The 13784-nt window shown below is 38.1% G+C and overlaps 1 protein-coding gene across 1 annotated transcript in view; it reads right to left on the reverse strand.

The window, feature by feature from the left end:
- Positions 1-13784, reverse strand: part of COL28A1 (collagen type XXVIII alpha 1 chain) — a 130606-nt gene that overhangs the window by 74597 nt on the left and 42225 nt on the right. The window contains exons 12-14 of the mRNA XM_040964512.1: positions 9322-9390; positions 8289-8357; positions 1890-1958 (exon numbers count right to left, since the gene is read on the reverse strand). Coding sequence (XP_040820446.1) covers positions 1890-1958; positions 8289-8357; positions 9322-9390 — 207 coding nt within the window. The remainder of the gene's footprint in view (positions 1-1889; positions 1959-8288; positions 8358-9321; positions 9391-13784) is intronic.

A 13784-nucleotide genomic window follows, 5' to 3' on the forward strand; every position in this document is an offset into this window, starting at 1 on the left:
GTTGTAGCCTTAATGTAACACCAGCGAAAGTGAACACCGTTGTCTTTGAAAACTAAAACATGTAATTGGTCAGAACTGACACCCATTTCATGAATTTTAGAATCAAAAGTAAATCAAATGGTACTTGCAAGAATCCCAGGAAAATATAACTGTCTCTCTATACTCATAATTTGTTCCCCACACCATTGCAAATTGGCTACATTATTGCAAATTAGCCACAGTTACACAGATGTCTTTAAACGCCATTGATTTGGCTGATCAGAAATGAAGCAACCTAATAGGTTCTTTTGATCGATCATGACCACCTATAACTGACCCTCAGGCAGCACTAAATATAAAATGTTCCTTCTTTGGGAAGAAAGAAGTCAATATGGTACCCATGGGTCATTATATTCCAAGTTGTTACATGGTGTTTCATATAATTATGTTTCATTGCTTAATCTTTAAAAAAATATCCTTCAGATTATGAAGAGAAATGATCCTACTTGGTTTCTCCAGATTCTTTGGACTACACACAAACAGGAAGACACCATACAGCAAAAACAATTTAAACTGAAATGTCCTGCCACACTGTGGACCTCTGTCTCCTGGTAGTGATGTTGTGATGATGGACAACAGGCACACCAGCAACATCCCTCAAACCAATAGGTCATTTCATTGTTAGGACAAACTAAACTGTGTTCCTTAAAAAGGGCCTCTCTGCAATTCAACAGAGCAGGCACTCATAACTTAGTACAAATCAGTTGTTTCAGCTCACTGCCATCTCTCAAGTTGAAACGTAGTTTTCTCACAGATAACTAAACATTGAGCACATCAGCAGAGGCTGTGAATGAGTTGGTTTAGAGCATGAGGCCACGGGAGGCAGATCAGATGGCAGTGACCCGATGAAATGCCCAATGTGGATATCCTTGAACACCTCACCGCAGCACAGAGCCTGTATGCACAAGGAGTGTGCGTAGGAGATGGACTTGAGCAATGAAGAAGAGACTCTAAAACCAACCTTGACTTGCTCTGGACTTCTATTGGTGCTACCTAGAGTTTGTTTTGTTTGTTTGTTTGTTGTTTTGTTTTGTTTTGGTTTGTTTGGGTTTTGGAAAACCACTTGCCATGTGGCTTACACAGAGATTTTAAGCACACTGTCAGGATCTAGGCACAGCAAATGACAGTTCACTGGCCAAAGCCAGCCCACTGCCTAGCTTTGAAAAACATGGTTTTTTTGAAACATCCACCCTCATTCATTTGTCCATTGTCTGCAGCTGCTTTCCTTCCATATCAGCAGTTAAGAAGTTGCAAAGGGTACTAGATGGCTCACGAAAGACTGAAATAGTTGCTATCCGGCCCCTTTCAGAGAAGATGTGCCAACCTTTGGAGCAGAGGAGGCGGAGTTCCAAGAATCATAGGTTGGATGCACGGAAAATCTAAATTCCCATCTGCCAGGTGAAAGGTATGTCTTTTACACATTGTTTCTGATGGTAAAATTTCCTTTCTTATTATATTAGAAATTGGTGTTTTAGACTAAGGTTCTAACTTGCTTTTTCATAAAAGAAAGCTGTAACCCAACTGTTGCCATAGCTACACTCAGTAACTTAACTTTTGGGCATAAAGAGGGTGTATCCCTAATGATTATAAACTGGAAGGTTTCCCTAATGCTAATATGGGGTTTGCATAAAATTGCATTTCATCAACTACTTATTTATAGTGACACATTTCACTGTACTTTCATGTGAAGCAGAAATTTATGTATTACTTATTTTAATAGGGTGAGGGTCCCCAGGAAAGTCCTTGAGTTTAATCACTGGCTAGAATATATATATATATATTTTTTTTAACATTTTTAACCCTTCACCATGTGAGCAAAACACTTTGTCTATTCCAGAAGGCGGGGTTACCTTTGGTCCTGGAATTCCTTCTCCGGGTGAGCCCCTCTCTCCTGGAGCTCCCTCCGGGCCTCGGGGACCCTGGGTGTGACAGGAGGACAGGCCAAATAGGCAAGGGAAGAGAGAATGGGAAGAGGGGCCGGAAGGGAGGGAGGAAGGGAGAGAACGGTTATATCTCAGTTCTCATGGTCATGACAATGAATTAGTCCTAATCAAGCATTTGTTGAAAATCTTTCTGGCAGGCTTCACACCGAGCATCCCCCACAGTGTGAAATACTTGTTCCATTTGGCTAGCATGAGACCTTCAAGAATCCTGAAAATAAAGGAACAGTTAAGAAGGCTTCAGAATAAGAATGAGGAAATAAATCCTCTGAGGAAAAACTATAAATCCATCACTTGGGTGGCTTGGAAAAGGATGCAGAATGAATCAATAATTTAATTAAGCATCAGGGGGACGCTATGAAGGAATGACTAACTAGCTCTACACAACACTGGATGCTAGTATCATGTGTTTTAGCATCTAGCTGGGTAAATTTGGATTCCCGTCATTTAAAAAATGGGTTGAACCCACTGGCAGTTTGACACACAGATCGGATCTCTTGATAGAGCTATTAACAGAAAATATGATTTTCTCTCTCAATAACTAAAATGAAGAGTTTCGTGGAATTGCTCAGGAAGGCTCTGGAAGAGGAGAAAACTTCTCACAAAGAACAGCACAGTCCCAGGCTTTGCAGAGGACAGGCAGGAAATAGACCAAATGAAAAACAAAAAGCAACAGAACCAGGTATTCGTGCAAACTAGGAATGTCCAAAGGTTGCACATTTTGCCTCTGTTTTTTTTTTTTCCTCCTTTTAATCAGAGGCAGAAAGATAGAAAAGGAACTAGCAGTGAAAAATCCAGAAGCACCCCCTGGATGTTTTCCTATAATTAACCTAAACAAATAATTTGGGTTTGCTTGCTGGGAAAGTAAGCTACGACAGAACCAAAATCTACTATATTTCTTGGAAATGCCTAAACCAGCACACTTTGGGTTTCTGTTGGCTTGACATCCAGGGTGATCTAAAAAGCCAAACTGAGCTACGTATTACGTATTATACTCATCAGGAACGCCTCAAACTTATGGATTTATATGATAAAAAACTAACTTTCTGTGAATGCTTAATAATTTGAATTTTTCTAATGAATTTTTCTAATGTTTTCTAAGAAACAGCCACTTAGTATTTACACATAGCCTTTTTAGCAAAGATTTCAATTATGAGGGAAAAAGCTACCATCTAATTCAATTTAAATTAGAATGCTTATGGGAAATCTCACTCTTCACACTCGAAAACCTTAATCAAAGTGCTAATATCCACGACAGCTTACTCTAAAGGCAGAGCAATTCGTTAGAGGAAAATTCAAAGGAGCGTGAAAACCAGATTGCACAACTAAAATGAAAAGTGCCAGGCCAACATTACACGTCCTCACAAGGAAAAGAGGAACAAATTAATTTCCTTCCCATATGAGATGACAAATGAAAACATCACAACTTACAGCAAACATAAAGGAGCCTTTTTCAAGCTGACTTCGTTTTTCTCATTATTCATCAGTGATGTACCAAATGTCTTAATAGGCAGAAGGCACAGTGTTTGGTTCTAGGAGCTACAAACAGATCTGCTCCTGTGTCATGAAGATCACAGCCTTGCATGACAGTCAAAGCGGAGTTTGGTGTTATTGAGACACAAGTCCAAGTTTAAACTGCTACATCTCAGTAGTGGGACATTAAACACATATTCAGTTTCTCAAAGCTCAGGAGCCTCAAATTGGCTATAAGATCAACATCTTCGTCAACTTTGAATGTCATCGTAAGGGTTAAGTCAGATGTAAAGTGCTCTTGTACAAAGCCTTCAGCAGACACCTGCCAAAAGCGTCAAAATTACTGAAGCCCCACAATTGCTTAGAGCATCATTTGAAGACAGTTTCTCCAAGTAAGGCAATCTCAGTGAGAACGGCTTAATCTAAGCAATGTGAAGACAGGCTCTCTCCACAAAATAAACACGGCACCTTCCTGCCTCCTCTGAATTTTTAGAACACATCAGCCAAGCGGAGGAGACAAATTTGGAGATTCTAGGAGTCCTGTATTTAAAGCTGCTAAAAATACTCAATCTTCATAAACGTTCAGAGGAATTTACAAGTCAGTAGTTCAAGGCTGAATTACTGAACTACAGTACAGTGTATCCTCCAGTTAAACATAATGGAAGACCATGAACCAGGAAAGAGAATTAACAGGCACTTGTGTTAGATGAACCACACTTTTAATTTATTTGGCAATTCCAAAGGACAATTTTTAAAAGACAAAAATACCTCTACACACAAAAAAAATGTCAGTGTCCTTTCCAAGGCTTTAAACCATCTATAACTATGACATGTTTATTTCACTTCTGACAAACATTTCTAATTAAAAAAAAAGAAAATAATTACCAGTTCATACAGTCTAACAGCCTCATTTGAGACATTAACAATTAGACAACATATAATTTCCCATATTTAAATTCTTAATAATAAATAAAAGTAGTTTCAATAGACTTTGTAACCACTAAGATAGACTGGTAAAAACAGCAAAAATTTTCCATTATTATCAGTGTCATCTATTTCACTTGTTACCCCAAGTTAACTTGTTACCCCAAGTTCTTTAGGAATATTTTTTTTCCACTTAGAGTTCTCTGATGATCACTGCACACACACACACACACACACACACACACATAAATTACCTGCAGAGTCTGAATTTATTTTTCATGAAACAGTTATATCAATCAGATCAGTCAAAACCAGAAGGAAGATGACAGTTCAAAGTTAGGTCTTAGAGCCAGATTAGGAATTCCACTCACCAGTACACGCCTACTACTATAGTTCTTTGGCATTAAACCTGAAATTACTTTGGATGACTCCAGTGAAGAAAGAAATTAAGGAGAAATTAAGGAATTCTGTGATATTTGACACACTATTTGAGATCTTTGCCAACTTCGTTATGATTTTCACTTCCAATTAAATCATAAAACTTCATAGTTTCATTTTGCTGGTAGCTTGGAAAGAAAACAAACAAGAATGTCATGTGCTGACAATCTTGTGAAAATTCTCTAGTTTCAAATGATTAGAAAGACCAAATAAAATTTTCTTCACAATAAATTGTAAAGATATAACTGAGCCCCATCTCCTCAAAATAAAGCAAATTACATAGCTCAAAAACAGGTTTCCTGCTAGACCAAGGCAGTTCGTGTGCTGGGAAGACATGTAGATATCCAAAGGGAGGGAAAACAGCAGAGAATGTGGAGTAGTCCGTGGAAAGTGAAGGGAGAATTAGAACCAGCATTCCAACAACAAGCTGGGAACTTGGCAGTTATACACATTTAAGAAACAGAGTAGAAAACAGGCAGCTGATCAGCACAATATGAACGACAACGTTCTTGCCTGCACTGTCTTGGGATCTAAGTGATCCTGAACATTTTTAGCATGGTTCTCTGCTGTGAATGGGCTTGTGGTTTTGATTAGCATCACCTAGTCTGAGCATCTTAATCAAGACATCAACACCAAGGAAATCCCGAGAGGACATATGAGATGTCAAGCCAAACTCCTCTTAAACACCATCCACACACGACACTTAGGACTTTGACCAGGAAAGTCCTGCTGAAAACAAATTCCAAGTCCAAAGTACAAAACTTCCAAGAAATAATTCGCAATTAATAAAAGTGAGCCAACACGATGCAAATTTTAGAACTTACAAATAATGGAATAAAAGACCAAAAACATACTATAAATGCTTAACGAAAATAAAAAACAAAATACAGAATCAAAAATAGTATAGCAAAAACCTAATAGCAAAAGGCAGGTTTTTAAAAATAATTTCAAAAAATTTTAAATGTTCCAACTAAAAACATCATGGAATTAAAACCATTTTATAATCTAATCAAAATAAATTATGACTGAACCAACATAAATGAAGGAAATAAATTTTCACTTGCACTATAATGACCCTATGAACGAACAGATTTTTTTTTAAGTTGCATAGTCAACCTAAGTTTAAAAAAAATTACCAACAAATCCTAAACAATTCCAAAGGTCTCAACAACTGTACTGGTTATTGGTAGAACACGGAGTTGGCACCCAGCCCAGCTCTCCATGCCAACTACAATATATTTTAAAAAAACCAAGTCACAAAATTGAGCGAACACACATTTACTGAAAACAACTTCGTTTTTCTTAAGTTTTTATTTTCATTTTGTGTGAACGAAATCTATCCACCACTTGACTTCCCAATCATGTACAATAACCATGACTGTCATCTGCAAGCAAGGACATTTTTCTTTGTTCTTTTTCACTTCAGTGTTTCCCATTTTATTTCTTGTCTCTTTTCCTGTACGGGCTTCCTTTAGGATACCGAATGACATGGAGGGAACTACATACCCTTGTCTTCTTCCAGATTCAGTGGGACACACCCAACTTCCCTTTACTCCGTACACTAACTGTAGGTTTTAGGCAAAAGTGAAGAATAGTTCTATTTAAGATTTTTTTAATCAATTACCCCTTTTAGCCTGGGAAACCAATAACTTGAAAATTTAACACTGTTGTTATACCACAGTCATCATGTCTGATTCATTACTTCTCTACATGCCATTTGACAGAAAAATTTTCTCTCTAAAAAAAGCATTGAACTTGAAAAGCTACATAGGCTGAAACCTGAAGAGCATTTTTTTTTTCTTTCTACCATCATCAATCCAGGCTTAGAGGCACTCGTGGACCAGATAACAAACAAGATCCTCATTCACAGTGATTGATTATTTTTATGGTTATAAAAAATCAACTGCAAAGTAAACCCATTATGTCTGAATCCAGATCTCTTATCTGCTAGGATATGTTGACACATGAGAACTCTTCTTCTCAGACAAGCTGATTAATCTTGTAAAGACTACAAAAAAAGATACCAGTCATAAAAATCACATATATGAGTATACATAGAGAAACATAAGAAAGGACTTCAAGAAACTCAAGAGTGGTCCCGGTGGCGTAGCCCAGCGGTTAAAGTCCTCGACTTGAATGCCCGGGATCCCATATGGGCACCGGTTCTAATCCCAGCTGCTCCACTTCCCATCCAGCTCCCTGCTTGTGGCCTGGGAAAGCAGTCGAGGACGGCCCAAAGCTTTGGGATCCTGCACCCATGTGGGAGACCCAGAAGAAGTTCCTGGCTTCGGATCGGCATAGCATCGGTCGTTGCACTCACCTGGGTGAATCATCGGACAGAAGATCTTTCTCACTGTCTCTCCTCCTCTCTGTATATCTGACTTTGTGATAAAAATAAATAAATCTTTTTTAAAAAAAAAAAAGAAACGCAAGAGAAAAAAATGGAATTAAAGGATAAATATATTTGGATGCAAAAAGACATTTTGGAAATCTATGTATAATTTTTTTTTACAATATGTACTTCTATGAACCTTTTGAGGATCACAGATTTCAAAATTTTTGCATTAAAATATACCTATCCTTTAATTCCATTTTTCCAAGAGCTTTTTGCAGCACCCCCATCTAGGTGGTCCTATTTCTTTCTTTTTTTTTTTTCATAAAGGATTTATTTGTTTTTACTGGAAAGTCAGATTTACAGAGAGAAGCAGAGACAGAAGGTTCTTCCAGGCCTTGGATCGCCCCAAGTCACCGCAACAGCTAGAGCTGAGCCAGTCCAAAGCCCGGAGCCACAAGTTTCTTCTCAGTCTCCCAGGCAGGTGCAGGGTCCCAAGTCTTTGCGCCATCCTCAACTGCTTTCCAGAGCACAAGAAGGGAGCTGGTAGGGAAGTGGAGCAGCTGGGATACAAACTGGTGCCCATATGGAATCTTAAGCATGCAAGGTGACGACATAGCCTCTAGGCTACTGTACTGGGCCTGGTCCTATTTCAAAAGTATGAAAAAGTCCTTGAATACTCAGTGTCTTTTGATATTCAAAACAATAAGGTGGATTAACCTGACCATTTTTTCTAAACTTAAGGAGTCACGGAGAATGGGGAGGAGGTGCTGGTGCTGTGGGGTATTACATATAACCATCATCTGCAGCTCCTACTCCTAGATGGGCACCAATTCACATCCTGCCTCTTCCACTTCTGATCCAGCTCCCTGCTAATGTACCTCAGAACACAGCGGAAGACGACCACTGTCCTTGGGCCCCTGTACCCTTAAACTGGGTGGAGTTTCCATTTCTTGAAGTTGGCCAGACCCAGCCCCAGCCACTATAGCCATTCTGAGAGTGAAATCGTGCACACTAGATCTCTCTCTTGTTCTCTACCCACTCTGTAGCTGTGACTTTCAACTAAACACATAAGCCTTAAGAAAAACAAATCCCTAGGAACTACATGTCCCTCTTATTTCACTTAAATTTTTGCAACTTACTGGCTGTCCAGGTTCACCAACTCCCATTGGTCCAGGAGCACCTGTTCTTCCTTCTTGACCTCTTTCACCCTGGGGGGGGGGAAAAGAATAGAATGAAAATTTGAATTCTAAAATAAATAAAAGACACAACACATATTACTCCGAAGAGTTCAACAAGAATAAATTTTTTTTAAATGCCTGGATTTAAGTGGACAAATCACCCTAAATATTCATCTCTTTCTGTCTAGATATACTGCAGTGTTCTCTGCTTTCATGAACTGTGGCACAGTAACTGGAAGGACAGACCATGTGGCAGTTCAGCCCTTGGTGGCTGAGAATGCAGAGCTAATAATGCTTGCACTGTCTCCCACTCCGGTGCCATCCTTCTGGAATGCTTCCCCTCTCTTAACTCTACTCTGTTCTAGCTGATGATTTAATTCCAGCTTCCACATACTTTCTGAAGTCCTGATCAAATGATGTTGGATGGTGTCCGTTTGACTGCTCTCTGTCACAGACCTATTTTAGAGGCTTACAGCTCAGCCAGTAAGAAAGCCCATTTAAAACAGCACTTCTGCTTTTCCATGGTCTGGATGATGCAAAATCTCCCAGAAGCAGAAACAGCCCTTTCTAGTTCCCCACAAATGTTCAGTCGACATTTATTCAGTGTCATGAGATAAATGGCCTCTGTTCCACTGTGCTTGTTTTATTAAATAAATTTAAAGTGATAACTGATGGTTAACGTGTCACACTCCCTAATAGCATATTCTAACACGAATGCTTAAAACAATGAGTGTTCGGCAAAAGTACATGAACATCGGTAAGAGGATGTATGAATTTGGAGATGAATTTTTCCTCCAGCCAAATAAAAACTACAATTATAGTTCTTGTCTCTGCCAAGGACATTTTGCCATCTAAGCCTACAAACCCTAAAGAGCTTCCCCAAGAAGGCTCCTCCTGGAGACAAAGCCATGCTGAACAAGATTTAACTCACACTCCCTTGGGCCCTGCTGTAAATTCAATGGTCATCAAAGGACAAAGAGACAAGTATTCTTACCTTAACACCTTGCTGTCCAATTCCAGGGGCTCCTGGAGGGCCATAAGGACCAGGAGGACCTGGCTCACCCTAGGGGAAGACACAGTGATGGGTTAGGTCACCCTAACATTAGCAGCATACATAGGTATGGTGTTGCAGCAGGAATTTTGAACGTAACAATGAAACCTAGTAGAGAGTCCTGCTACTGACTGTTTACAATCCATTAAGAAAAACAACATAGAGCCAGGGTCAAATTACCCACCAGGTGTAGTGGGCACAGACAGTATCTAGCCCACAGTACTTTGAAGAGCCCATGAAAATGAATTTTAATTTCTTAAATCAGAATAAAATACAAGTCTAATAATAAGGAATATAGAACAATAAATCCATTAACAGTCACGGAATAAAATGCTTTTAATAGAGGAAGATCACATGGGGCAAAAATATTTTTAAGATGCATGAATGAGACAAAGTAGCCCTCATTTGCTCATCCAGCATTCAAGGGCTCCAGCACACACATTCTGTTTCCTGCCCATTGGCTATTCTCTGCCTCCCTCCTCTTGTCTGCTGATGGAACCCTGATCGGTTCAGGTCAGTGGGCAGCTCTTGTTGGCACTCAGAGCTGCAGGAGAAAGGGCAGTCAGTCTCAAGCAAGTTGGAATTTCTCCTTTTTCTTTGCCACTGTTAGTCTGCTTGCACAGGTGCTCATTTCTGGACAATGAGATAGGATTTATGCATTTAAGAGACAAGCCTTTGCTTTTTTTTTTTTTATTCCCACCCAGAAGTGTGCTAACTCTCTTGTGAAACAACATTCTCAAGGATGAAAAACAGTGGTTGAAGAGGACAACACAAGAAAAATGGAAAAATTCTGGCTTCGAGATAACTCTGTTGAGTTACTGATCCGGTCCTAGATAACCTACTGCCAAATGTTTCACTTCCTTAATAAACAGTTATCATGGCTTAAATCATTCTTAGTCAACATCATTGCTATTCAAGCAACATCATTCCCAATTAACGACCAGATACTATGTGGCAGGCACGTAACAGAATTCAAATACACCAGAATTGGATGAAACCATGGCACTCAAACCCTTACATTTTACATATGACCCAAGAAATTACGGAGCCAGTCCCAATTCTCCCCTCAATGTCATTCACAGAGACGTGGCTCTTCAGAGCTCATGGGCTTCCAGCCCCAGTAGTATGATAATGAGAAAAGCACAATGACTACTGATTCCAGTTGCTCTGCTTATAATATGAATGTATTCTATTTATCAAATTAATCTTCATGGCATAAATGTTTTCATATATTAAGAACTATAACATGAAGAATAGTTTAAGCTATTAGACTGAGGTCTATTTTCTTCTTTATATACAAACACACATACACACATGTACATTTAGTTTGTGCTAAAGATTGAATACTCTCACTGAGTTAATGAATATTGGCTGTTGAGTTTCAAGAGGGAATGAAATCCAGACGGTGGCTGTGTCAGAGGTATCAATAATCATCTCCCTGTGGAAACAACTCTGTGACGTCTTTCTTTGGGAAATGTCTGTTGAGAAGCATCTGGACAGATCATAGTGGTTTCTAGTGCTTACGGACAGTTTGGACTTGCCCAAGCATTTAGCTAGAGACCTGGTCCTCATGAGATGACGTGTTTTAGCACACATTACTCAACAGAATGAAGACACTGATCTACAGAATGAGGGAAAATATTGTAAGTAATATACCTGACAAGGGACTAAGATCCCAAATATATAAGAAACTCAAACAACTCAATAACCAAATAGCCAAATAATCCAATTATAAAACAGACTATAGCTCTAAGCAGACATTTCTCGAAGGAAGATATACAAATGGTCAATAGGTACATGAACAAAATCTCAGCCTCATCAAGAAAATGCATATCAAAAAGACAAGATAACAAATATTGTTGAGGATATAGAGAAAAGAGAATACTTGAACTCTTATGATGGGAATATAAACTCATACAAGCATTGCAGAAAATAGTGTGAAGGGTTCTCAGAAAACTAAAAATAGACTATCTTATCACCCAGCAATCCCATTCCTGGATATATATCCAAGGGAAATGAAATACATCTGGCAGACATCTGGTTTTCCACACTTAATGAAGCACTATTCACAAGAGCAAGAAGTTAAAACAAGCTAAGCATATCTGTCAATGAATGGATAAAGAAAATATGATACATGTACCTGGTAAAATATTTCTGAGCTACAAAAAGAAATAAAATCCTGACATTTTAAATAACACAGATAGAACTGAAGATATTGCATTAAGTGAAATAAAGAATAAACGTATGTAGCTTGTTGGATATTATTTGCGTATTGAAATATCACTTATACCCTATAAATATGCAAAATTGAATATGTAGAATTATTAATTAATTTTATTAATTAATTAAACACTTAACACTGCTTCAATTACATGATTATAAAAAGGCCCTGCTCTGGCACTTTTGCATTTGTTACCTCATTTAATCTTCTAACATTCCTAGCAAATTAACATATTTATCTAATTTACATCACAGAATTATAGTCTCCATATTTTAGCCAATGAATTTAGCATGGACAAAATCAGAGGGGAAAGAAACACGGCTGTGGAGGGATTCAGTCTGGTGGAATCTTGTCTTCATCATTTACTAACACTTTGACCATTTGCAGTATCCACACATGCAGAACGAGAATGATGATTTCCACCTTGCAGTATTTTGGAGGGCATTAAAAAATAAATATAAAAAATAAAATACCTAGGCCATAACAGTCACATGTGTGTGTAGGTTTGCCTGTACCAGGTTGGTGGTCAACAACATTCCGGAGAGTAATGATTTACTTCTCTAATGGAGTATCAGGTTACATAATTAGACCTAAATCAGATTGCACCTGCACTTCACAGAAGCTTACACAATCTGGTTGGAGAAATAAATGAACATAAAACAAATACAAGCATGCCAATTACCTATAATAAAAGCATTAACAGAGCACACAAGTCTCTGAGGCAGAAATGTTTAATTATGCCTTAAGGAATTGGGAAAGTTTCATTAGAGAAGTTTTTTTTTGTTTTTGTTTTTTTCAATTGAACAAAGAAGTAGGCATCCTGGCTAATCTGACAGGAAAGAAGAGGGGCCAGAGTTCAGGAAGAGGAGAGAATGTGAAGCATAAAATGAGGTGCAGCATCCTGGGGACAGCCAGCAGCCCTGTGGCTCCAAGGAACCACAGAACAAGTCACAAAGTAATGTCACTGTGTGTGGCAGCTCTTCCCAAAGGAAACACACAGAGAGTGCAAGTGTAATGTGAAATTGCCTAGTAAGTTTTATTCACAAAACAAAAATAAACATGAAAAATAATAAAAAACATTATATTAACATTAAAATACCATTTCAATATAATCAATATTTTTAAATAGTAATAACTTTTGTGATTTTAAGACTAATTCTTGCAAGTACAATGTCACTGACACTTATACTTTTTATCTCTCTTTGGACCATCCTCATTTCACCTGCTCAGTAACCACATGTGGCTACTCTACTAGACAATGCAGATTCAGGTCAGAACCATGGACAACACCAACATTTAAGTGGGTTGGGAATAGAAGAGCACATTGATGTTTGGGGATTTGGTGAAAACTATGGGCCTGGAAATGTTCCTACTGCGTTCCTTTGAGTTCTCAACCCAAACCAACTGCATACAAACTACATTGTATATCAACTACCTATTACATGGCTATTCCTACAAACTTGGTCAAATGCAATTAACCAGGCTTTTTTTTTTTTTCAGCTACAATGGTAATTAAACCATAATAAACGGCCACAGGAAAAATCAGATAAAGAAAAACTAACATTTGTTAGTCATGAAACTGGATATGAAACCAAAATCTAACATTTTGCAGTCATGACATCAAAAACAATTCCTTCCTTCCTTCCATACAATAAGAAATAACAAAATGTTTTCCAAGATTTGGGATTATTTCAGACCAGAACTTTTCTTGGATAATACGATTAGAAACAATGCAATCACCCTTCCAAATGGTAGAAAAGGAGGAATAAACATTTGGGACGAGGGAAAGAAGAAAAGAGGGAGGAAGAAAGGGAGGGGAGATACAGTTAATATGTGCCAAGTATTTGTTAAATCGAGCTCCATTTTGCATTTAATCTGTCTTGCTTAAAAGAAAGTATTGCGTAATAAAATCTTATTTTCAGAAAACATCAGGGTATATTTGGTTTGATTAACATAAACTTGTCAAAATACCTAATAACTTAATGAAATTTGCCAACCCATATGGCACTTACTATGCAACAGATGATTCTGTAATTCTCACATATAGCAATTCATTTAATTTTCACAAAACTTTCAGAGGGTTTCCTTGTCTTAACAAACTACATGGATGAGAAAACCAAGTCATAGGAAGCTAAAATAAACTTTCCAGATCACACAGCTAACAAAATATTGTGCTGGGTTTCAA

The sequence above is a fragment of the Ochotona curzoniae genome, unplaced genomic scaffold, assembly GCF_017591425.1.
Source record: "Ochotona curzoniae isolate NIBS_2020 unplaced genomic scaffold, NIBS_Ocur_1.0 scaffold_3835, whole genome shotgun sequence".
Lineage (NCBI taxonomy): Eukaryota > Metazoa > Chordata > Mammalia > Lagomorpha > Ochotonidae > Ochotona > Ochotona curzoniae.